General features: G+C 36.3%; 4 protein-coding genes across 7 annotated transcripts; 2 read left to right on the plus strand and 2 right to left on the minus strand.

Moving 5' to 3' along the window:
* Positions 1 to 33: 33 nt before the first annotated feature.
* Positions 34 to 4690, minus strand: BPM1 (BTB-POZ and MATH domain 1). The gene is made up of 4 exons (XM_086232395.1): positions 3932 to 4690; positions 3050 to 3398; positions 1115 to 1391; positions 34 to 543 (listed from the first exon to the last, which is right to left on the minus strand). Exons 1-4 carry the CDS (start codon positions 4354 to 4356, stop codon positions 362 to 364), a joined length of 1233 nt encoding a protein of 410 aa, XP_086088521.1. The 5' UTR covers positions 4357 to 4690; the 3' UTR covers positions 34 to 361.
* Positions 4691 to 6526: 1836 nt separating this feature from the next.
* Positions 6527 to 9527, plus strand: LOC147294188 (P-loop containing nucleoside triphosphate hydrolases superfamily protein). 3 transcript variants are annotated; one of them, XM_086232624.1, is made up of 2 exons: positions 6527 to 7475; positions 9071 to 9527. In XM_086232624.1, the coding sequence occupies exon 1, from the start codon at positions 6574 to 6576 to the stop codon at positions 7465 to 7467; it is 894 nt and encodes a 297-aa protein (XP_086088750.1). In that variant the 5' UTR covers positions 6527 to 6573; the 3' UTR covers positions 7468 to 7475; positions 9071 to 9527. The 3 variants fall into 3 exon arrangements, with proteins under 3 accessions (XP_086088750.1, XP_086088751.1, XP_086088753.1); XM_086232625.1 differs by having other exon boundaries at positions 9138 to 9527; XM_086232627.1 differs by having other exon boundaries at positions 9145 to 9527.
* Positions 9528 to 11437: 1910 nt separating this feature from the next.
* Positions 11438 to 14443, plus strand: LOC147294189 (uncharacterized). Its single transcript, XM_086232607.1, has 2 exons — positions 11438 to 13512; positions 13767 to 14443. The coding sequence occupies exons 1-2, from the start codon at positions 11482 to 11484 to the stop codon at positions 14190 to 14192; spliced, it is 2457 nt and encodes an 818-aa protein (XP_086088733.1). The 5' UTR covers positions 11438 to 11481; the 3' UTR covers positions 14193 to 14443.
* Positions 14444 to 14804: 361 nt separating this feature from the next.
* Positions 14805 to 23520, minus strand: LOC147294190 (uncharacterized). 2 transcript variants are annotated; one of them, XM_086232421.1, is made up of 15 exons: positions 23375 to 23514; positions 23163 to 23247; positions 22437 to 22518; positions 21518 to 21621; positions 20480 to 20606; positions 19835 to 19929; positions 18619 to 18742; positions 18286 to 18366; positions 17387 to 17485; positions 16820 to 16978; positions 16656 to 16716; positions 16461 to 16534; positions 16162 to 16206; positions 15689 to 15865; positions 14805 to 15588 (listed from the first exon to the last, which is right to left on the minus strand). In XM_086232421.1, exons 2-15 carry the CDS (start codon positions 23198 to 23200, stop codon positions 15088 to 15090), a joined length of 1767 nt encoding a protein of 588 aa, XP_086088547.1. In that variant the 5' UTR covers positions 23201 to 23247; positions 23375 to 23514; the 3' UTR covers positions 14805 to 15087. The 2 variants fall into 2 exon arrangements, with proteins under 2 accessions (XP_086088547.1, XP_086088546.1); XM_086232420.1 differs by having other exon boundaries at positions 23163 to 23520.
* Between the last annotated feature and the right edge of the window lie 2800 nt (positions 23521 to 26320).

The following is a 26320-nucleotide window of genomic DNA, read 5'->3' on the forward strand; positions in this document are numbered from 1 at the left end:
GAAAAAAGAATATTGTCAGTGGGTATTTCATTTTAACAGGACTGGCTCTTTCTGCACACTTTCTCATTTTAGTACATGAGACACAGTGACAAAGGTTACATGCTGCACCTTTTTTTACAGGATAAAAAAAATGCTGCATCTTTCATTAACTATACCAAGCAAAATTGCACACGAATATAGCCACCAAAGGGTTTACAAAGTATATAACAAACAAATACTTATGACACATGATATTACAAGAAAAACCAAATGAACCACTAATTTCTTTTTCTTTTCATATGAATTACATTAGTGTTGGTACAATTCAAAAATGGCTAAGCCTAGAAGCTCTCTCCTTTCATTCTTGCAGCTTATTTCCATATCAATACAACCTTGGCTTAACCCGCCTTCCATTCACATCACTGCCATCTAATAAGGTCCCTTTCCCGTATCCAGAAGCAACAAAAGAATGCTCACCAATCCTTGCAACATAATGCAGTAGCTCAGTGATGACAGAAGGGCAGCTTTCCGTCAAGTACTTGTATCCATCAGTTTCAATCACAGCTGAAAAGAATTCGCCAGCTTCTTATCAATATATTCATATTAAAAAGAAAAGCTTCTAATCAATATACAGTTATTAAGTTCTTAAATGGGCAGCAACAAAGACATTCAATCAGCATTGAACCTCTGATAAAATTTACTACCATCAAATTGAAGAGTGAAAAACACATGCACAAGAGGTTCCCAACCAACAAAGTTTCCTTCATTCAAAACCAAACCCTAAAAACCAAAAGAAGGAAGTTTGCTTCACAAGTCTATTTAAAACTACCCACTGAACCTGGTTTGCTCCAATCAACTGATTGTAAATTAAAAGTTAATGAAACACTGATTGTAAATTATAAATTAAAGTTCAAGAGGTTCCCAACTGATAAAGAAAGTTTCATAAGTTGTATATTTAAAAGCTACTTATTAAACCTGTTTTGCTCCACTCAACTGGTGAATGGCCCAATAACAATTTAAATCTTCTCTTTTTTAAACCAAAAACAGGTGAGTTTTCTCAATTTTCAAATATAGCTTTCTAAAAACATTAACACAACAAGGACATATTGGTACGGGGAAAAAAAAAAGGTCTTACCTCTTAAATTTTCAGGCACTGCGATGAATTTGAGACATACAGCTTTAAGTTGATAACAGTGGTGCTGCTCTGCCAAGGCTAATGTTGTTGCAACATTGTTTATGGCAACATTCTCACAAAGTTTAGCCTCACAGAGAGATCTGAGCCTCTCAAGGGCATATTGATCTGCTGCTGCCAGCAGATGTTGGGCCATATGTGTTGAGGCCCAATTTGAATTTAGCCCCACAAGCTCTTGCATGTCTGGTAGAGCATCCCAGTAGATGAAGTGAAGTAATGCCTGCAAGCATCCAAAGGAAGAAGGAAGAGGAGTTATTATCATGCAAGCTCAGCCATTCCCTTTTACTTCAATAACAGAATCAACTTAACTGTTGACAACAGTTTCTTTAGCCTAAAAGATGAATAACAGACAAGGAACAGGGAATCGCCAATGCTAACTCTAAAATATGCCCACTCACAAAGTAAAACAAGATTATGTAATAGAGCACAACAGAAGCCAATCTGGACATTTCTCGGTTTGACCTGACAACAAAGCCATTCTCTATGATACTATATTTGCCCCAGCTCTAGTTTCACCATCGTAAATGTAGCCATGGGATCCTCCATAGCAATGAAGTTCCACAACTGCAAGAGACTTGCTCTGTTGCATAATATCCACAACCTCATGTTTGACATACAAAGAATACAACTATTTAAATTATCCCACAAAACTTTAAGAAAGTGGAACAGATTCTTTTACAGATAATCATTATTTTTGTCCCAGCATATTTTTTCATTTTTTGATACCCAGAAATCCCCCAAACCTGCTTCGCGGACCTGGGCTCAAAACAGGGGCCTCCTGCCGAACCCTACAACCTTTGGGAGTTAGGAAACCCTAGCAAATAGCTAGGTAGGTACCTTGAGGGGAATTAAACCCCAGACCACATGGAGCAAACCATGGGCCTGACCATTATTCTTGTCCCAGCATATTTAATTAGCTAGAGTCATTACAGAGACACCAACGTCATTTTGTCAACAAGCACACAATGAAATAATTGATAGAAATGCACTGCCATTAACTACTTGAATAACATTTCAAACATCAACAAGCTATCATTCTGAAACAAACATATAGTTGCTACTAATCAAAACCACATACACATTTCAAATTTGAAGGTTATAATTCTGTAAATTTCCTATCAGTGCCAGCAATTAAACAGACTCACTTTTATGGTCCAAAATTAAAGCTGCAAATGTTAGTACCATATGACCAATTACAAAAGAATTAATTCTCTTGAACATATTGAGAGTCACCACTCAATATCTAAAGCTTAGAAAGAAAGGACCTTTCTTTAATCTTCTGTTCCTCATTTATTATTGTCATTTGAAAATGCAAAAGAGATGCTATTTAGCACTAAGCCTACCCCACCAATCCATATATAAACAACAAAGTAAAGTCCTATCAAACAAGCATAAACAACTTTATTCAGATGATGATAACACTCAAACTATGAATCATTTGTGTGATGTCCTAATTCGTGCTAAAAGCCTAAGACACACATTCAGACTCAGCGTTTACCATTGAGTCACTAACATCTAAGCTTCCGCTCAAACAATTCAAATATGTGGATGAGTAAATGTATATAGCATGTCAGTAATTGTTAAAACTATTTTTCCCCCTATTTTACTTCTTTAGTGAAAAAATAGTAATCTGTTATTTCCCACCCCAAAGATTGACAATAATAATATACTCCACTAAACCACAAAATAATGTAGGAAGAAAAGGATGGGGATAAATAAACAATCAGCAATTAGTTCTCCTTCAGGAGAATTGAACTTCTGTTTAAGTTTGATAGTTATTCAGCCCTAACTGCAGATATTAGGCATCTGATTGATGCTTACTACCGTTTTTGTTTTTTTGTTTTTGTTTTTGGAGAGAGAGAGAGAGAGAGAGAGAACCTTAAATACGGGAACCTCAATGTCTTCAATCTTTATGCAATGAGTGCTTTTATCTTTCAAAGGACCAAAAAGTTGTGCCCTGAACACAGGCGAGCGTGCAGCGAGCACCAACTTGTGGGCAGCAAATACTTCCCCATCAACTTCAAAACTCACATCAGTCCCCCGTCCACTTTCCAAGAGCTTACCAAAATGCTGACCTATATTGGAAGGTGGTACTGCTATACTGTAGGTTTTAGGCCCCTCTGTATTTGTCTTAACAACACCAACACGACATTTAATTAGAAGGCAATCATCTTTAAGGTAGTCTGATGTCTCTAAAAGAGTTCTTTTGAAGAAGCGTTTATAACCCCTGCAACAGCCAAAAGTTGAACCTATTCAGTTACACTTTTTATCCACAACATTACAGGCAAGAATTTTGTCTTGTATGGACCCTAATGACAAGGTAAACTACAATATATTTGCTTCACGAAAGCCAGGCCCCCAACAACATTTTTTTGCCTTGCTCCTCATTTAACAATGCTACTGAACTAGTGTTACAGAACACACAAGACAAGACAAGGCTTTTTGGTCCGCTTACTTCCTTTACATTTAAACAAATTTTTATCTGGGATCTTATCTACGAATTGCAATCAAGGCGCTTAAAGATTGTGGCAGACGTAAAACTTAAAATGATTAAACAAAACAAAAATTTAAACCCTATAAGCATACTTAATTAGCTCAACAAACCTACAACATTGCATATCGAAGACAGACCATATCATCATTAACTAACAAACCCAACAATCATTTTCCCAAACCTGCAATAATAATCAAATACATAAACACACACACACACACAACACATAAAATTATACATTCAAAATAGTAATCTTTAACGCATACCACATGCTTCCGCGGTATTTAAGCGTATAGGGACCGCTCTCGAGCCTCCTCAGGAAATGGCTATGCACCTTGTGCCGCTGCCTCTCGCTCTGATCCGCAAGCGTCAATTCGAACAGAGCCCTGACGTCGGTGCCCTCGCTCGCCAGCGCTATGAAGAGAGACACGTACGCGGCGTTCTCCTCGACGCTCTTGCCGTCCGGGTAGAAATATATAGCCCACGTGTAGCCGCCGACCACGAACGTATCGGACGCGATGTACTTTCCGATTCCCATGCCCTTGGCGAGCGAGTACCCACTGATCTTAAGCTCGTGGCACCCATTGACGGTCTCGGTGCAAGACGTCGAGCACGTGACCGGCGGAGGCTGCGACACGTGACCGGTCGAGGTGGGTTTCAATGCTTCGTTGCAGAGATTGACTGTGCCCATCAACAATTAATGGCCGAGGGAGCGAAAACGATCGATTTTGATGTTCTGGGGTTGGTTTGGAGGGAAAATTGTGAAGTGGGTTCGATTGAATTTGGTGGGTCGTGTTGGGTTGCAGGTTGGATTGAGAATTAGGGTTTCTGATTGAAGGGGGATGGGGGTGTTGAATTGGGAATTCGGGGGTTTTGGGGTTGAATTTGAGGGTCTGATATTTGGTGTTATGGAGAGTTGAGAAATTGGGAGGCTTGGAGGGAGAGATAATAATTGATTATTGGGTGGTGTCGTGGTGATGATGATGTGGGTTCGTGATCAAGTCGACTGGTGGTGACTGGTGTGCGTGACGGTGGTGATTTTATTGTTTTTTCTAATTGCGCCGTCTAATAATATGGTATTTTATATTACGGCTTATGAATAGTAATAGTTATAATAATACATTAATACCACACACACCAAAATCATTGCTTTTGAAGGTGATGTGAGATAATTGTACGTCATTATGGCATTACTTACCATGTTGCGTCCTATTATGATTTCATACAAATTATAGTATGTATATAATATAATATTTAAACTATAAATACAAATTATATTTATACCACCACATTAGTATGCCATTTAGTTATACCATCACACATAATAAATTTTCTTTAAATAAATTGGCTTGGTTATGCTATAATGTAATATTTCCTACAATATTAGAATGGTTAGTCACATAATTACTTACTATGCGAGTGAAGAGACAAATTTAAAAAATGAACGTGTTTATTAATGTTTTTAATATTAAAAAATATATATTACTTTATATGTTTACAATAATTTAGTCTTAATTGAACAACTCAATAATTATAAGATTTAAGACCTTAGACTTTATATTAGGTGTTTGAGATTATGATAACTTTTTCCTAGTCTTGTCTTAATACAAAAGAATAATTGAATCAAAATTTCAACTGAGTTCATAAAAAAGGGGAAAAATACAGAGAAACTGTATTGCGCCTACATCTTTATCATAAATCTCAAGGTCATTTGCTTCCAAAATCTAAAGAGAAGGCATGCAATATTTTCCAAAAATGAATTGGTTTAGTGTTCAATTTTTATGTATGACAATTATTGATAAAAAACAAAACAAAAAGCAATACCCTATCACTATTAGCCATTAGGCTTACTAGGCCCTATACAATAGGTCAGGTCGAACCTACTCTATGAAATAATGGCTCATTGCGTACTCGGTTTTGGACTTTTTTAGTGCAAATAGGCAAGGCCCAAGTCCGTCCCAAGGCCTTAAAATTTTTTTTTGTAACATGATTTTTTATAAATTATACATTATCAACCAATATGCACCTTAAGACAACCCAATGTATCTCAAGGTACACCTTAAAAACATCACAAGGTGAAACTTAAAGCATTCCATGGTGGACATTTAGACATTTAAGGGTAGACCTTAAGCATACGGTGAATATTGAGGCATTCAATATTCAAGGCATTTGAGGTAGGTCCTTAAATGCCTACATCTTGAGAATCAGGACATCGGTGCACCTAGAGACAAAGATAAATCAACTTAATCTTTATGCAAACAATATCATACAAAATATTATTTAACGTGACTAATCCATTTAAAAAATGAAATGTGTAAATTTATCATAGTAAATTATTTTAAAGTCTATTTTACAGTCCTTAATGATAAATAAACCCACTTAAAAATTACAATGATAAATATGTCAACTTTGTACAAATAAAGCCCATGTTATGTTTTTTTCTGTGTTTTTAGTGCCGAGCGCTCGTTGAGTTTTTATTTTATTTTTAAAAAGGGCAGATTGCCACAGTCGCACAATGACAATATTTTCCAATATCAAACAGTGACAATTAATAACAGTATAACATAAGTATTTTTTGCAATTAAAATAACTATTGTCGCATAATGGCAACGATTTTCACGTTTGACAGTGGCAATTGTTAAGTACTCGATAACTTCTATATCGCGCGCTTCTCATTAAAGTAGATCGGGTTGAGATTTCGATAACAAGTGGGTTGTGTTATCACCCTAATTTTTAAATTGGACTTTAGAAAAAAAAAAAAAAAAAAACCCCCAATTTATTAACATCTATTGTGTATGTGTAAACTTGAACTTATATTCTTATAACCATATAGTTGAGATTCAGTGTCCTGCTTCCCCAACCTCATATAGTGCACCCTCTCTTTCTCTCTCTCCCTCAGGCCCTCTCAATGTTTCGCAGATTCCTCACCACCTCTCTCTCTCGCACCAACCCTCCTCCCCTCCTTAACCCAAAACCACTCAACCCAAAATTCTTGAGAACCCGCAACTCTCTCATCCAAATCCACCCCAAACCAAAACCCACTCTCCCATTGTCCTCACCCCCACGGTTCTTCTCCCAAATGGGTGATGCCCGACGACCCAGTTCGGTTCCCATACCCGCCATCGACAAAGCCGACCGCTCCGAGCTTCTTCGCGCTCTCGAGGCCTCTCTTGGCTCAGCCTTCAGCTCCGAGCCGCTCTGGCCCAACCCCAACCCTCTAATCATCGTTATTAGCGGTCCAAGCGGCGTGGGCAAGGACGCTGTGATTAAGAAGCTGAAAGATTCCAACGAAAACCTGCATTTTGTGGTCACGGCGACGAGCCGGGCAATGCGGGACGGCGAAGTTCATGGTAAAGATTATTACTTTGTGAGCAAGGAAGAGTTTCTTACAATGGTTGAGAGGAATGAGCTGTTGGAGTATGCATTGGTGTATGGGGACTATAAGGGTATACCAAAACAGCAAATTAGGGACTATATGGGAAAAGGGTTTGACATAGTTTTGAGAGTTGACATTCAGGGTGCTCAAACTTTGAGGAAGATTCTTGGGAATTCGGCTGTTTTCATTTTCTTGATGGCGGAGAGCGAGGCCAAGCTTGTGGAGAGGTTGATTGATAGGAAGACTGAGACTAAGGAGTCCCTTCTTGTGAGGATTTCTACTGCGAGGGAGGAGGTGAAGCATGTTAAGAATTTTGACTATGTTGTGGTGAATAAAGAGGGCATGTTGGACACTGCAGTTAAGTTGGTGGAGGCCATTATTGATGCGGAGAAAGCTAAGGTCCAGCAGAGGAGGACTGTGATATAGCTGTGGAGGTAATTGAGATACCAAGTTGAATTTGTCTTTTTGACTGTCTGAGAGTTTTACATGATAATGCTACAATTTGAATGAATTGGTTTGTGTGGAAGAATGTACATAGTGATTTGAGTTCTTTGGGTTGTAGGATAATGTTTCTTGTAGCAATTTCAATATGAAGTTCATAACCTAGGAAAATCAACTGCGTTAAGTAGTTGTAGTTTACAGTGTCCCTTTTAAACTCAATATTTTAAACAATTTCTTTCAAGAAATTGAAAACGTGTTATTATGTTTTATTGTTTTCTTGTAAATGAAGAGGACTATAGGGATCTTTCATGGGTACAGTGTTAGATATGGTTGGACTTCATCTATTAATTAATGGAAAGTATGTTGATCATGAAAATTCAGGTTCATTGGAGTTGTTTATGTGATGAATTTAGCAAGTTGGTTTGTAACGAGATAAGCACAAAATAGTGGTTGTCTAGGTAATGTTGGAGATGATATACTTGATCTATGTATGACATTCTTTTCGATACTATACAACTGTCTAATAACCCATGTGCTAGCCGCTAAGCCAAAATGTTTCACTGCCTGTTGCCTGTGCTGGTTCAAAATACATTTGCACATCTGACTTTTCTGTTGGCCAATCTTTGCAGAAGTTCTGTCAATTAGCTTCTTTTAGCCTGAATTGGAGAAGCCAATCTTTTTGCCCTAAATGAAATTTCGTTTTGATCGCCTTGCAATCAGATATCAGTTATGGTCTAAAGATTCATTAAATCACGTCTGCTTTATATAAACCTGCCTGTGATTCATCCTTTGCTTAATTGGTTCTCTAACTAATGTTCTGTTTGTCCCTTGAAGGATGCAAAAAGTTACTGCATGATTATGTAAAGCCTGTTAGTTAATCTAGTGTCCATTGGTCGTGGATCTGGTGTGTTGTAGTCGGGCTTGTTAGACCTGCAGATAAAGTTTTTATTTTCTATTTTTCATTTTATCTTTACTGCTTATGGGTCATATGGCAACTACAGTAACAGTAAATGATATCCAATTAATTAATCAACATGTTCATCAATTTGATGTTTTTGGTCAGGTAGTGAGAGTCTCGGAATTAGATTTTGTACCCGACATTAATTTGATGTTTTGCAATATCTAAATGGTTATGGTTCATGACGATGTATAAAGTTGAAGTGGTTAGGTTCATAATTCAATCCTACCCCCTTGTCATCTATTTGCTTGTCTTGAATGTATATCGATCAAGTGCTGACATACTCTGACATTGACTTCCTCTATTTATTTCCTTATCTTATAAATCCAACAATTATTTTAATTCTTACCATTCCAGGACACCTTCAAGAAAAAATTATGGAATAGAATTATACTAACAATACGAAAGCCATCCTATAGCTTAATAAGCTTCTAGGCACACAAAGAATTAAGTTATTTATACTCTGAGCTGGAATTTGACTAAGACAGGTCCCTAGTGACGATAGCATAGAAGCTCTATTCTGCCTGAGAGCTTTGTCAAATGAATTGGTACATCAAATTGTATATGCTGCTTTCTGTATGCTTACATATCTTATCAGCTATTGCAACTATGTCATCTCTCCTCTTCTAGGTGATAACAGTGGAAAGACGTGGAAATGGTAATCCAGTTGCATTTGTAACCCATCTCTTGTTTGAAGTGTTCAGTTTGTGCAACACACATTGACATTTTTTTGGGGGGAGGGAGCTTACTCGAGGGCATGGAAGCATAATCCACTGCTGCCTACTTCGAAATTCTTCTGCAAATCCGTCACTAAAGAGATTAAGTGGAAAAACAAAGAAGAGAATTTATGCTACAAAAGCTTTGGATGGAGATAAATTTTGTTACAGTTTTTACTGACAGCTATTTATTGGTACAGTCTTTCTGAATGGATGATTCATTTTGTGAGTTTAGTTGATTAGGAAAAAATTGAAAAGAGAAAGATCTGTTTTTTATGAAATGAGAAATATGTGGACTCGATTCATAGTTTTGATGTTGCAGTAGAACATTTCTTTAGCAATGTGCTAAATGAATGATTGTTGGCTTGTTTTCTACTATTGGGAAGGTTTGTAAGATTTCTGAAATATGCCAGAAACTGTTGTCCAGTTTAGAGCAATTGATAAATAAGAACCACCATATTTTAGCTCGGAATTTGCTTAGGTCGTGAGCTTGCTTGGGGAGCATTTCAAGTAGGACAATCTTTGTCTTACGTTTGACAAAATTGTAAAATTATTTTACTCTACCCACCGACCTACCTCCCCACATGCACATTAAATATTAAACCCACCTAAACCAATAAACTCATCCTCCCCTTCTTTTTCCTTGGGGTAGAGTGTTTTATCTTTCTCATGTATTATACAACACATTCCTTTTGTTTTTTTTTTTTTTTTTTTTGATTTTGTGAATTCTTATTTCCTTGACTCTTTATAGCAAAGTCATGTGTTCAAATATTTGAAAAAATATAAGATTTTGGGTTAGTAACTTAGTCATTGATTTCTCGGACACCCTTATTTTGCAAACCGGTTTTTCAAGGGCAAGCTATGCCCAAGGGTTAGTATATAACTCTTTTGGGTACCTTTCCTTGCAAGTCAGTTTGTAAGGACACCCCAGGTTTCTATCCAAAATAAGTTTCATTTTAATCATCACCCAGTTGAGTGCAGGTTCACAAAGGCCAAGTCAGAACAGAAATATTATTAAAAAAGTTTACGTGTATTGATTTACAATTTTACACAATCCTTACACAATCCCAATTCTCAAACTCGTAAAGGAATAAAGTTAAGATCCAAAAAGATCAGGGAATCTCCTACCTTGTGGTTAGACTTTATTACAGCCACCAATTGCAAACCTAATTAAGTTATTAACTAAAAGTCTAACACCCACTGCCTTTTAGCTGCACTCCAATATAACCTTAGACGGTGATCGAAAGTTTGAGACAACCCCAAAAATAATAATAATAATCGTGCACTCAAAGAGATTGGAGTAGGGAGGGTCCCATTTGAGCCTTTAACTTGACACAAATGGACTCGTTCTATTACCCATTCCTGCAAGCTATAACCAACTAATTTGCCAAAACTACTCATTAAAGGAATTTTTAATAAGCCACAAAAAAAAAAAAAAAAAAAAAAACCCAAATGAAAGAAATAGCCAAAAATTGTTTATTTTTTTAACTTTATCTAGAGAAAGAATATGCTATTGTGCAATAGTATAGCAGAGTTATGCTGGCTTTAAGGCCTGGATATAATTAAATGGATTTTCGAATTGAAAGAAAGACTTGGAGGAAACCATTGATTAGCATAGGACAAGTGGCCAATTTGATAACATTTTGTCTTAAACTCAAATCATCCATATCTTTTCTATAGCAGAGGCTTAGTTGGCATAATGAAATTTTATTCCAAGTTGATCTAATTTGGAGGAAGACTAGGAGGAAATTATTGATTAAGAACGACTTGTATATAAAAAAAAAAAAACAGAAGCCAAAAGTCTCCCAGGAAGAACAAAGAGAAAAGGAGAAGACATTTGGAGAAGTCAATGTCTCCAAGCCGGAATACATGGGAAAATGGTACGTTCAGAGAAAAACCCAACCAATTTCTTCAGCAGGAACACAAAGCTACATTAGCTTTGCTTTTGTTCAGTTAAAGTGAAAAGTAATATAAAAGAGAGAACAAAAAAAAAAAAAAAGGGAATATTCACTTTTGGTTATGGAAAGAGTAGGCTTTTATGTCTTTATCTGATATATCAAGAAACTAATTAGTGGAAGCAACAAAGTACTTAAGACCAAGCACAACAGACTTCCGAGGAAAATGGGGAAAAAACAGAAGCAATATGACGTTTACTCTTTCCTCTTCATTTCCACAGAATAAACGTGCTCCCCAAGCCAATATTCCTCCAAGCTTTTATATATAAGACCAGAAGCAGTAACAACTCCAAAACCCCAGAGGCCAGAGCCAATTAAATATTATCTACTTCTACAAGACATTCATAGAGACATACAAAGATCTAGCAGCATGGTTCAGCATAACTCAGCAGAAGGTGAAGGAAGCATTCATTTGCAGGTTTCTGAGCTTCAGAGGCTGAGTGAAAGCTGCAGTGCAGGTAACACAATCTTTGAGCCCCAGAGCAGCACTCCACTTTCTGTTCATCCAACAACACCAGCAGTTCGTGCACCCGAAAAGCAGCTGACCCTCTTTGCTCTGAGGCTAGCAGTGCTTGAAAAGGCAGCAACTGGCCTTGGAGCTCTTGGGTTTATCTGGGCAACCGTTGTTCTTCTTGGCGGTTTTGCCATTACCTTAGACAAAACCGACTTCTGGTTCATCACCATCATTTTGTTGATCGAAGGGACTCGGATATTCAGCAGGAGCCATGAGCTTGAATGGCAACACCAAGCCACATCGGCTGGAAGTTTTCGCACATTGAGAACCAGATCAAGCTTCCTCATTGGGAACATTAAAGCAATTTTCAGGCCTGTTCTTACTGTTGGGAAGAAAGTTCAACGCAACAGAGAAATTACAGAGATTCATGATGCAAACACTCCAAGAGATTCTGATTCTCAAGGGAAGATGAATCGGACATGGACAAGCTCAGAGGTCCCTCTGCTTCCATATGCTCAATGGGTTTTTCGTGCGAGCCATATCAGTAGGCTGCTGTATTGGCTCCAGCTTTTATCAGCAACAGCTTGTGTTGTTCTCTCATTAATGAAGCTCATCAAACACAACTATGGTGACGTAGAAAAGGGAGACACTGACAAGAGGAATAGGCAATCTGCTCTGAGCATTTTCTATTCCTTGGCCTTGGCAGAAGCTCTGTTGTTTCTGATGGAGAAGGCTTATGCTGAGTATAAGGTGAGCTACTGCAATCTGTTGGATGAGGTAAACAAGGAGTGTGAGTTGGGGCCTTCAGGCATGGTTTCAATTAGAAGGTTCTTCTATGATGCCTATTCAAGATGTGTCAATGGGAGCATTTTTGATGGCTTGAAAATGGATATGGTTACTTTTGCCATGGATTTATTGGCTTCAAATTCCCCAGATGAGCAGCTTATCGGAGCTAAAATCCTTCGCCAATTCGCGGTGAACCAGAAGTATTCGGATGACACCCTGCAGAAGATTGGGATAAATATATTAGTGATAGAAAGATTGGTTGAGATACTGAATTGGACAGATCCAGAAGAAGAAGAAATCAGACGATCTGCTGCAGAAATTCTGTCAAAACTGGCTGGCAAAAAGCAGAACTCCATCCGGGTAGCTGGAATTCCCGGAGCAATGGAATCAATCTCATCTCTGCTCCAAAACTCCAGAAGCTCAAGTGGTGCATCTTATGAAATCAGTGAAAAGAGAATCATTGCTGACCATGTAAACTATGGAGTCTGGACATTTAACCATTTGGGACTTCTCATTCTGAAGAAACTTGCCCGGGACCACGATAACTGTGGAAAGATTGGGAACACTAGAGGCCTACTGCCAAAGATCATAGACTTCACACATGCTGAAGAGAGACTGCTCAAGGAAGAAAATGTTACACCAGCTCAGATACTGACACTGAAACGATCCCTGCAATTGGTGAAGAGACTTGCAAGCACAACAGGCGCCACTGGGAAGAATCTGAGGAGAGAGATTTCAGAAATAGTTTTCACAGTCAGCAATATTAGAGATATCCTGAGATATGGAGACTACCGCCCAATGCTGCAACAACTGGCCATTGAAATTTTAACTAGTCTGGCACTGGAAGAGGATGCAACTGAGAGAATAGGTGGAACAGGTGGAGTGCTTAAGGAGCTTTTCAACATTTTCTTTAAGAAGGGAATGCTGGAGAATGATAAACAAGTGAGGATTCGAGCTGGAGAAGCTCTAGCTATGCTGGCATTGGAAAGCAAGAACAATTGTCATCGTATCTTAAAATTGGGCCTACTCGGAAGCCTTGTTGAAGCTCTTGAGCTTCCGTTGGTTCGCGTCAATGCTGCTAGAATTTTGAGGAATTTGTGCACCTACAGTGGCTCAAACTGTTTCCTCCAGCTTAAGGAGATTACAAATGCAGCACCTACAGTAAGTGCTTTCTTGCTATTCCATAAACCTGTATTTTCAGTAATATTCTCTTATCAGACACTCTAACATGTTACGTTGCTAAATCGTCAATCTAAATCACACTAAAAAAGGACCCACTTGATCAATGATTCATATTGATAGTCTGAGTTTGATAAAAGGCACTAAAGACTAATTTTTCATTCATACTTCATAAAGATTATAATGAATATAGAGACAATGTTGATCATTTCTTATGCATTTTGCTCTCATTGCAGGTGCTTCAAGCAATCATGTCAGAAGAGCACAAACTCAAGGAAGTGATGGTTGGACTAGCTGCACATGTTTTAGCATTTTTATCTCCTGAAGACTCAAGCCTCATGTTTGAGAAAGCTGGAATCACTGAGGCAGAAGTGGCCAATGAATTAGTTCAGATTCTGAAGAATTACAGACACCCACCAATCAAAGTCCCAAGAATAAGGAGGTTTGCCGTAGAGCTGGCAATTTGGATGATGAGTGACAAACCAAAAAATGTTCAAATTTTCAGGGATTTGGGAATGGAAAAGGAGCTGGAGTTTGTGCTTGAGACCACAGCAGAGCTTGAAAGCTTCAACATTTTCTCTGGTACTGTAGGAATGAGCAGGCACAGCACAACAATCCACTCACTGGTAGAGACTGCATTGACGTTGCTAGCTGATGGGTAAATCATTGCAGAGGAGAAGATGAACTAATCCTGTAAATATAATTGCCTTGAAAGTTAAAGATTCTTTTTATTTTTCCAAGTTAATCTGTACACATGTAATTAAATTCTGTTTTTTTTTTGTGAAGAAAAATTATTTTTTGTTTTGTTAGTTGTTAACTTGTTACAGAAGGAAGATTCTTTCACTTCCAAGTTAATCTGTACATATGCAATTAAATTATACTAACTTCTGAATTGACATAATAAATTTTTACTTATTGAGAATTTCGTTGCCTTTCTGTACAATATTATGCTATTTTTTCTTGTAAATTGTTAACATTGTCATTTACATATTAAATAAATTTTAAAGAGAGTCAAAAGCATCTTTTATGAGATAATGAGACCTTGCACAATATATGAATTGGGAAAACAAACTTAGTAAGTGGAAACCACTAATTTACCCAAAACTAACATATGAAATTGGGGATATTAATGGGGAAAGCTTCAAAGAAAAAATAATTGTTGGATTGGTTTGGTACTTTGGTTGCATGGAATATGACATTTGAAAACCTGCAGGAACATTTGTACTGAATGCCTAAAAGAAGGGAGCAACGTAGATTGACTAAGATTAACAATGAAAAGACAGAGTAACTGTGTTACATTGAAAGATCATTTCCAACATCCAAACGAACCAATAAAAAATAATACATTCATCTCTGTTGTGGACACTGAATACAGAGAATCTGTAATTAAAAAACCATCTTCACAGCACCTTTTCTATTCTTTTCCTTTTTCTGTTTGTTTTTTGCTTTTCGTCTTAAGCATTTTACAAATCATGAACCCTGACACTTTAGTTACAACTTACAAAACAATACATCATATGGTCTACAGGGAAAAGGCAAAAACAAAAAAAGTTCATCTTATCGACTATGGTTGTTTTTAAAGAAGTTGAAATCCCAACGGCGCATCAAACCATCCATGACATGGCCTTGAGGGTTTTTTACCACCGTTACTGTGGCTGTTGTGTTAGCTGACATGTCTCTATCTGATGTGCTTTGGCTGCTTGCTGGTGTATCACTTTGAGTAGATGGCCCGGCGCCGCCCAAGTCCATTATGGATGGAGGAGTTTGAGATGCAAGTTCTGTAGACTGAACCATTGTATCAGGAGTTGGATGCTCAGGTCTGGAATCATGGGCTTTACTTACTGAAGTGGAAGTAGATTCTATTTTCAAGGACCCACAATCCACAGCTGAAGTGGAAGTAGATTGTGTCTCCAAGGGTTCAGGTCTCGAATCATGGTCATCTTTTTGTGACGACTTTAGAGAATCAGGGGTATCCCCTGGTGGTTGCTCTTCTGCTTCTGGCTGTGGGCGACTCACTTCTAAGTCTTTTAGGGACAAGATCACTGCTTCCATGAACATCTGATAATTTGGACGAGTTAAATGCTAAGGCAACAAAATTCATCAGACATTCCAAAAAATCCTGGATCTAGAACTCATCTAGGCCAATTATATGACTCACCCTTTCTTCCTCCTCCACATCAGTTGGAAAACCTGCCAGGTCATCAAGTTGGTATTCTACATATTGATCGTCATCCATTGTGGTTGGAACATGAGGGCCACAAGGATGGCCGTTTGAGAATTCAAAGCTAATCATATCAGAAGATGATGAACAAAGATCATTATCAGCTTTTCCATCCTGCACCACCATGCAGTGTGAAGATGTTTAATTCTGTTACCTTTATAGTTAATAGATATAAGACAAGAGGACCTAGAATTATTCAAACACCAATGCACCATAAAATTTGTGACCCACCAGGCTCATTATGTACCGAGTTTCACCTATGGTGGCACATAATTTTTCATTTTTTTTTAAGTTCAGCAAATATTTCAGATACTGATCAAGCATATGCCATGTTACAACTTCACGTTATTATGAGGGAAGACAATTTGGGATTTGAAAAACAATAAACAATAGAAAAGGCAAGAAGATACCTTGGGTTCAGATTGGTCATCTTTGGATGAAATATCAGAAGGAACCTAAGGAAAAATCATAGAAAATACCAAAAGACAACAAATTTAAGTTAATACTTCAGCAACTTCCCCACCCCCCCTCCCCAACCAAAAGAAAAAGTTGTGCTATATTGTCGCCCTCTAATTTCAAATTTGTATGTGCGCTTGAGAGGAGAGAGGGGGGTGATCGATCATTGTACATATCCTTCAAAAGATCTTTCCCCGTGCAACCTCCTTTCATATTGTGTACCATTTTGACATTTGAGCAACCGATTACTAACCTCTGTCCGACTCATGGGTCTTCTTGAACGGACTTGTCTAATGGCATCCTGTGTGCTGCTGCTCGTTGCTGGTTCTGAAGGTAACAAGTAATAAATAGAAGATTGAGTAAGAAAGACGTTTCCAAATAAGGATACAGTCTGAAATCAGTACTTGAGAAGTTAAAGAAACAATAAGGTAATTTAGTCATATCATACCTTTAGAAGCAGTTGAACCTCGACGACCATAATCAACTTCATGCATAGTTCTCCAACCACTCTGCAGGTAAAGCAGTCAACAATCGAGAAGTGCAGTGAATGTAAAATCTGGCAGTGTTAATCCAATAAAAACTTACAACCAGATGAATTGCAGTTTGATTTACCTTACCAAAGTTATCGTGCATAGTGTCAAAAAATGTTCCCCCAACCTCATCCTCCGGGGGTTGCAAAACATTGTGGAAAAAGATATTTATAGAATCAAAGTAGAATTGAGGTCGCGGAGAGTTGTGATCTCCCTCAAATTTGATGATATTTTTGTCTCCCTGCAAAATTTGCATTATACGACAAGTCCAACACAACATTAGACACCTGCAGTGCCAGACAACAGACACATACACCAAAAGGGACATCCAACAGGCATCATTCACATAAGGATATTTCAGAATATATAATGATGCAAACCAGAGGTTAGTAGATCCAAGAGGCATCTCTTGCAAATGGAAATTTTAGTATGTGTAATGATTTGAAGGAGCAGGAAATCATTAGCCAACAAGCTCAATCTCAAAAGTGTGCAAGGAGCTTCCTCAAGATTTACAAACTAAACCCCTTGGACGTCATAGAGAATTGAGAGTTCCAATTCCATGTAAACATTATATGAGACACAAGACATAAGCTGCATGCCAGCACGCATATCATGTCAAAATTAATGTAATAACAACATGGATAGTTACCACATAAGCCTCAAATACACGATCTGAATGATGAGGTTGTATAAAATCATCATCAATGGCATGCCCAAACAAAGCTGGAACAAAGCAAGAGTCTGCCACCTATAGGGAAAAAAAAAAAGAAGATAAATGAGAAACACAAAGATAAATAAGTCAACCGACATGCAAAGTCGCATGTCCGACACGTGTCGGGCGTGTCAGTTGCGTGTCGTGTCCATTTTTGTGTCTGACATGCGACACTCCACCAGTCAAGAGTGTCCAATAAGTCATAAATCTCAAATAAGTCATACAGTTACATCTAAGAGAATGACCATGTGAAAATAAGGTTTGACAAGTTCAAGATCAAAACAGTCAAGCTGTCTTTGACCAAATGGCGTGACTATGTGATGATGGATGAAAGAAGCGGAATTGTATATATTTTTGTCATAGTGCAAACTTAAAAATTAGGTTATCTATTATTAGAAATTAGGAAATTAGTAATTATGCAGTGTTTTATTATTTTGGGATTTCTTGTATTAGTGGGCCTAATTATAATAGGGTTTTAGACATCTAGATATTGATTTTACCCTATTTTCCTCTCTCTCTCTCTCTCTCATTCTTCTTCTTCTTCCCTTTCCCTCTCTCATCTATTTTCTTCCAGTCCAACATCAACTGGTATCAAAGTAAATTTTGTCAGTTTGTCCTACATCAATTTCTTGCATGTCATCACTGTAACAACCAGTGGAAAAATATTGACACATGGATGTCAGCCAGAAACTTTGACTGTATAATATGAACTTCAATTGTATGAAAAATCATGATGATGAGAAACAAAAAACATAAATTTGGTTTTCTATTCCAATGTATTTAGTCATAGATTCAACACAACAGATAAAAAGCATTCATTAATAAGATAGTGATACCTTAATGGTGTTCAGGTTCATTATGTCAAATTTTGCCTTTTTCTGGATAGCTCTTCTCATGTATTGGATTGCAAACTTCACCTAAGATAGGCAAAAAAAAAAAAGTCAAGGTCATAGGAGAATAACAGTCATGACATCAGGGTCCTTGCAATCAATTGTTTAGTATGCCGCTATAACTAATAAACAAAAGAACTTGATTGCCCAATATAGGAAAAGATTGGTAACGAATATCAGAAAGGCTCTGATTTATGGCAATCTATTCCTCAATAAGCACAAGACACAGTTGCAATATCCCAAACAATCAGACATATTACTATATTAGGATCTACTTACAGTGAACTTCGGCAAACGAATTTTGTAGGTGTCCACCAGTTCCATCATCAAATCAACCAAATCAGAGAATGGACTGTCAAGAACCATTCCTGCGATTGAAGGATCCTCAGCTCCATACAAAAGACTGCCAAATTATGTATATTGTTAATGGCAGATAAAGAAGACCTAAACAAAGCCAGGAGGCTAAGTTAATGAGCAAAGGCAAAGTTAGAGCCCTGCACAATAATAATAAGAAATGCACCAGAGTTGGTGTAATAACAAGACTAGTGGTTAAGCACACAAAAGCGTACGCAGACATATGCTCTTGCTGGACAATAATAATGAGCAAAGCAACTTCTTCAGAAACTTGAAAGATATCAGAAACATCATAAAATTTTGTCTTATATTGAAACCTAAAGCGGTAAAACCTATTCTGAATGGCTGTTCTGAATTAGTATATTGAAATTTGAGTCCTATATTTGGTTTACAACCAAGTGCAATAGCAAAACTATGGCTGGTTCACCAAATTTTCGCTTCTTAAAAGAATAAAATAAAAATTGGATTATTTCCAGGAAAGTTAACATCAGAGACTAGGATTCCTAGAACAATATGAACCAACGACCAAGGAATAGATAACAATTCAAAGATACATTATATCCAAAAACTGATTTTTATATTAGCTTTATTGCACTTTTAGTTTATATATCAATTGTTAGGTACATGTACATCCTCGCAATCTAACGTCCCACCATCCTAGTTGGCAGCAAGTACCAAAAGAATAAGACCATTGGACTCCATGGTACTTGCCAATCATGCTTATCTAAGTCTTCTTATGAAACTTAAAACCTTCAAATATTCTTGTAGCCTGGAACATAAATGACATCTCAATGAGCCCAACAGACACCAAAAATAGGAGTATCTTACATATTATCATACAAATGGAAGTACCAATTCATACAATAATTTCAAAACCACATGTATGACACTTGCAACTATCAAGTTGCATTGTTATGATTCAATCACAATTTTAGCAGCCATTAAGAACAAAAGGTAGAAGAAATTATGGATTAAATTACTGGCTATAACAATCCTCTGGAAGCATAGAAAAACACTTATATTTCTCCTTCCAAGAGATTGAAGAACTTTTTTTAACCTTTAATGCAAGAAATGAAAAGATCTATACGTCTGCATTTAATATGTGTAAGCTAAAGCAAGACAATAAGTGAATGAACAAAACCTAGTGACAGCACCCATTGACCGACCCCATAAGCCAATCAAAGAGACATTTCCATCTGCTCGCAAATAATCGACCACAGTCCTCAGGTCATCCTTCTGAAAAACATTTAAGGATGTCAGATGCCAATTCCATGATGCAGAATAGAAAATACCTACATGCATATTGATGATCCAGTGCATAAGGAGCTACAGGGAAATGCCATGGTTTTCATTGAACAAGAAGTTCAAACATTATCTTCATGCAAATGTTTTTGACAAATTGAGAAAAATGTATGAAATGCCCTCAATGGAAATAGTAGACTTTGATTTCAAATACTCATTAGACCAATTATTAAATATACAAAATCAATATATCTCATATTCATGTGTGGCCAAAATTACTTTTATTTCTATTTTAGTTTAAAACTTCCCAAATGAAAAGGTAGAAGTATACTTTCTCCCAACCCCCTCCCCCCCAAATTGGGGACAGAGAAAGTTGACTCAGTAGTTACCATTATTGCCCTTCCATTTCAACTTACAACTTTTTAAAAGTCCAATGCGGTCATTAAATCAAGCTGGAGATGATGTGAATTAAACACAACATAATATTTGTAGTCTAGTCTTATATATACAATGCTTTTGTTTTGAATAGTTACTGAGCACTTACTTCATTCCACCCCAAAGTGACGTGCTCTCCTCCAGAGAGTCCAGATCCTGAGAAATCAAGAGTGAAAACTGTAATATTTGAAGGCAGCAAAATAATAGCTGCTTCACTGGCATCAGCCCTGCACCCACTGTCAACACAATATGCTGCAGTCAGTAAAGTTAAATTCTATGAAAAAAATTGCATAAAACATCATTTAAATTAGCACAGACATAACACTTTCATACATAAGTGTAACATAGCTATGAAGTATGAAGTGTCCTTTGAAGAGTAAATTCTGGCTGATCATCTACTGGGATGCAATAATATAGGTTGCAAAATGAAATACAGGGCATCAACCATGTTGCTCTGACATAATTTCTGAAAATTCAACTAGCAGTACAATTAATAGAAGAATTAATCTTTAATTGCATATGCAGTTATGCACACAAGGGATTGTGTGCAGCAAATATCAATAGGGTTATTTTGTGAAGACCTTTGAATGCTAGACCCATCTAAAGACAACTACCATTTCTCTTTTAGTAGGTAAAGACAAGTACAACCTTAAGACAATGCCACAAATTTGTATATTATTTCTCTATTGTAACTATATTTTTTTTTTTCACATAAATAAGACTGGCTGGATGTATTCTTTCAGACACTGTACAATATGGCATTTTGATACTAAGGAAATAACATCGGAAATTGCAAGGTTTTCACCAGTGGCCACTAAAAACATCACTCCCATATCAGAGCCTTTAGTAATTACTGAAATTATGATGCCCATTAATTCACTATTGATATTTCAATAACAGTCAAGCAACCCCACCTTCTTACTGAATTTACGGCCGTTTAGAAATTGTTTGATTACTAATTACCTAAATGAGATCCATTTCTGCAAATCACAGGGAGGGCGATTATACAGTTTACTACTCAATTGCAATAATAAAATATCATTCTTCCAAGTTTTGAAATGTCAGAAAGACTGTAAATCCTGTATGAAATCCCTTTGAAATAACACATCAACTCCATTGAAGCATAATTCTTCAGTTATAGAGTCACCTGTTTCCATGACAATAAATGACACAGGGCAAAGGCTTTCCTTCAGGACTAACAATGGGCATGTAATGACTACAGTTGAGGACATGTCCCCGACTGTTTTTAACCTGCACAATTTTCAAAGACCTTTATATAGAAGGATAACAACCACATGGAAATCTTAGGTCATAAGCTAGCAGAAAATGAACATAATTCAGAAAATAATGGGCAAAATAAAAGTTGTCAAGACAAATAATCACCAGAGTTTTGTTGAACTAATTAAAGTAGGGTGTTAGATCCCTTTCTCATCAACTAGAAAGGTCAGACAAGTTTCACTTATATGTTTCATTCCGAAGGAGACAAAGAACAAGAAAAAAAAAATAGAGGATGAATTAATGAAAGAAATTAACTGGAATTACTCATACAAAAGGTTCCATGGCTGTCTAACATCATTTACCAAATGCTTCCTGAACACTAAATGAGATGTGCTTCTGCAATCTCGAATAGGTCACCAGTTAGCTAGGGTTGACCAAAACTTTTCATGTATATATTTGCTACAGATGCAGTTTTGTACCCATGCTTGGGCCTGACAACAAAACCTGATTTGGTCATAAGTAGAAAAAGTCTAGCATCATTGCACCTTAGACCCAAACACCCTGGATAGCATTTCCTCAAAATTTTGTTCAACAGAAAAAAAAAAAAAGAAAAGAAAAAATATATATATATATATAAATATATATATGCAAATGTTCCCCATTAAGAATTACCAGAGCTAGACCCACACAAAATAAACCATTTACAGATTGTACCAGCTGTGTTCTGTACTAAAGTGCATTTCTAGCAAGTTTTTACAGCCTCCAACATGAAGAAAATCTTAGAAATTCAGAAGGTAAAATAAAATGGTAAACTACCTTCCTCAGACATACAAAATAAGGATGCTTACCTCCAGATCTTTCCTTTGGTACCATTTCCCTTTCAGTATGAACTCTTGATCCAATAAATCATTTTTTGGGTCGTATTCAGCCCTGAAACCCAACAAGAATAAACTCATAATCTCTTCAAGTAATTAAAAGTTTCTTATATTTCCAATCCTTTAGGGCAAAGAAATCACTAAAATCTCAATAATTTTGTGAGGTTTAAAGTTCAACAAACCAACTCCAAGAATCTAAAATTTTACACCAGAATAGAAAAGGGAAAGAGAAGCACTGAACACAACATGATCTTGGTTTTCCATCATATCAAGAAGGAGGGGGGGGAGGGGGGAGGGAATGCTAATAAGGTTCAACTCCAGCTCTACCAGCATAAACCATATTTTCCTCTGAAACTTATCAAAATTAAAATAATATCAAGTACCAACCATATGCTTCATACTCTATTTCTTTCTACTCAACTCAACAAAAAAAAAAATGGAAAAAGCTGAATTCTACTTAAACAAATAGTTGAATTAGGCTCAGTTAAATAAAGAGTTTCATATTCATAGAGACCCATATGGGAAATCAACTAAGATTTAAACTTCAAATCCCAATTCATCTTTTCTCAACAACCAAACGGAGCATGAACAAAAACCCATCAAGAATTCCAATCACAAAAACAAAAAAAATTCCAAAAACAATCTCACAGATAAAGAAAAAGAGCAAAAACGAAAGAGAGGATTAAAGGGTACTGTTACCTGGGAGGCCGAATTATAAAGTTGACAAGCTGCTCCATAGATTCAAAATGATCTCCCTCCCAGCTGTTCTTCAACAATTTCACTCCTTTTAACAAAATACTCGTATAATAAATAAATATTAAATCACAAAATAAAGACCAGGACGGAAAATAATCTGGTGGGTGATTACAAATTCCTCAGAAGAACATTAGGAAACAAGAAGAAAGACCGGCCTATGTTGTTGGTGGTGGTGGTGGTGTTTCCCTTACGATTTCTGTTTGTTTCCTTGCAAACAAAAGCTTAGTATTATTATTATTACTATATTTTTTGCTTGCTCCTTCCGAGTCCCGACGCATGCCTCTCTGGCTCTTCTGTTTTTTTTTTTTTTTCTTTCCCGACCTCTCTGTCTATGGCTTTTTTTTTTAATTAATTTTATTTTGATGGATCGCACGTGTTTGCCACAAATTCATGGGTTGGAATGCAGGAATGGAGTCATGGACACAAGGTGGACCGGGTTCGGGTCGGGATGATGAATCTATTTTAAGTTTACCGAACTATTCTTTATTTTTCGGGTTAGTCTTAATAGTGAGAGGTAAGATAATGAGTAAGTTTAAATAAGTTAAGAGTTTGATGTCTTCCACTGTAATAAAAAGAAAAAAATTCCTAAGCTTTTAGGGTTAGTTTAAGTGATGGAGATGGATAAAATAAGGGTAGAATTAAACTAAGTTCACAGTTCGATTTTTTCTGATGTAAAAAAAAAAAAACAATTTATGGGTTTCATGTTGACTACATAGCTAATAATGTCTTTCACTTGAAAGAGGTTTATGTGGGACACACTTACACAAATTATATATAGGCTTAAGTACATTTATATTCTCAACTATAGGGTCCATTTCAAATTAGCCCACGATCTATAAAATATTTCAAATTTTCCCATTAACTATAGGGTTCATTTCAAGTTGGTCCACGATTTATAACACATTTCAAATTTCCCCATTAACTATAGGGTTCATTTCAAATTGATTAACGAACTAACAAAAAACATACAGAATGGTTGACAAAACCGCGTTGACAAAAAAATTGAACCGAACCGGATTATTTATATATATATTTTTTATTTATTTGTGGACCAACTTGAAATGAACCATATAGTTAATGAGAAAATTTGAAATGTTTCATAGTTCGTGGACCAACTTGAAATGAATCCTATAGTTAATGGGAAAATTTGAAATGTTTTATAGTTCGTGGATCAACTTGAAATGAACCCTATAGTTGGTGGATGTAAATATACTTGAGCCTTATATTTATCTTTATGAGGATTATCGGTAAATAGAATTGTATTTGACCAAAACAAAAAATAAATAGAATTTTATCAACTGTAATTTTAAGGCCCCGTTTGGGATTGCGGTGGAAGATCCAAAAGCTGCTGTGGATGACAATTCTCAATCACCTACAGCAGTTTTGGTGTTTGGTAAAAAAATTAAAAACTGCTTTTTCCCACAATTCTCAACTTCCTACAACAAAAACAGAAAGCAAGTTTCTAGGTGCTTTTGAAAGCTGCAGTGAATCACAGCAACAATGAATATTTTATTTTACCCATAATATCCTCATTGATTTCTATATTTTTAATTTGTTTATTTTAAATTAAAAAATATGTTCATTGTTAGTTATATTTTATATTGTGATAATTAATTATGATATTTTATTTGCATGATTAAAATTATAATATACCTAAAAAAATAATAGACATAGTTATTTAATAATGTTGTTCTTAGAAAAATTAATGCTAATAAAAATTTGTAGCCAAAAATTTAAAAAACAAGTAAAACACATTTTATTTTTACCAAACAAATAAGTGAAATACACTTTTAGCATCATGTCTATTTTAGTAATTATACACAGTCACATCACTTTTACATTAACATTTACCAACCACTTTGATACTGTTTTTTGCACTCACAGCACTTTTGAAAACATACTTTATTAAATACTCAGCTGGTTTACTTTACAGCTGACTTTACTTCACAACTGTTTTACCTCACAGCTGTTTTTTCACACAGTAATATCAAACTGGCCCATCACTATCTTGTTTCGTTTGATTTTTAGTATGTGATAAATTATTTTACTTAAAATGAAATGTGATAAAGATGCTAAAATTTCCTATTTCAAATTCTAAAAATTTCCTTTGAAGTACAATCGTTATGCTTTTATTACCAAAAAAAAATAGTTGTTATGCTTCTCTTTATTTTGTGTAATTATTATTTTTATTTAAGGAATGAGGATTTGAATTCAAAATCTCTTGCTACAAAGTTAGAAGAAATACTACACTAAGAAATCAGTAGTCAATTGATTTTGAAGTACAACTGTTATGCTTTTTTTGTTTTTTTGTTTTTTCCTTTTTCAATTTTTTTATAATTTTTAAATTAGTCATGGAAAGATCTTAAACCAAAGCTAAATCAAGATTACAAGATATTTGAACAAAGTAGGTATGTTTATGACTTTATGTGCAAGGTGGTATGGGTTGGACGGTTGGACACTTGGACCTCTAATTTCTTTTCCATTGAAAGGAAATAAATTAACAATCTTAACCAATAAGAAAGTAAAGAACAAATGCAAATGGTGCAGATTGGGGAACATAAATGTAAAGGGCATCTAGAAAAAGGGTTAAATATCCAAGTGGGCATGAAGGGCAGCCTCTTACCTTGCATCAAAGGTTGAATAGATAAAGTAAAATGTGTTATGATAATGACCAGGTACCTTTCTTGGAAACTCATGATGTGAGGCATCACTCACCTTACCAATTAATGATTCCACTAATATTATGCTTGTGTCAGCAACACACAAGGGTCCATTCATTTGCCTTGAAGCAATAGACAATTCCACTAATTCCACTAATTCAAAGACGTACCCAATTCTATGCTAACAAAGCTTTGCTCAAATTCACAAGCAATCAAAAGTGACTTTACTCCTTACCCCAAAATAGGGTCTATACAGCAAATTAATGAAAGGGCTGTCAATTTGGTTAGGGGCTATTAATGTTGGCCAATGATGGTCTATAAGCAGAGATTCTCATGCATGCCATTGATAAAGGTTGCATTGGCTGTAGAGTGAATGAGACCCTCTTTAACTCAGTCAATGATGGTCTCTGATTAATGGTCTGTAAGCAGAGTTTCTCATGC

The sequence above is a fragment of the Dryas octopetala genome, chromosome 2 (assembly GCF_963921425.1).
Source record: "Dryas octopetala chromosome 2, drDryOcto1.1, whole genome shotgun sequence".
NCBI classification, from domain to species: Eukaryota; Viridiplantae; Streptophyta; class Magnoliopsida; order Rosales; family Rosaceae; genus Dryas; species Dryas octopetala.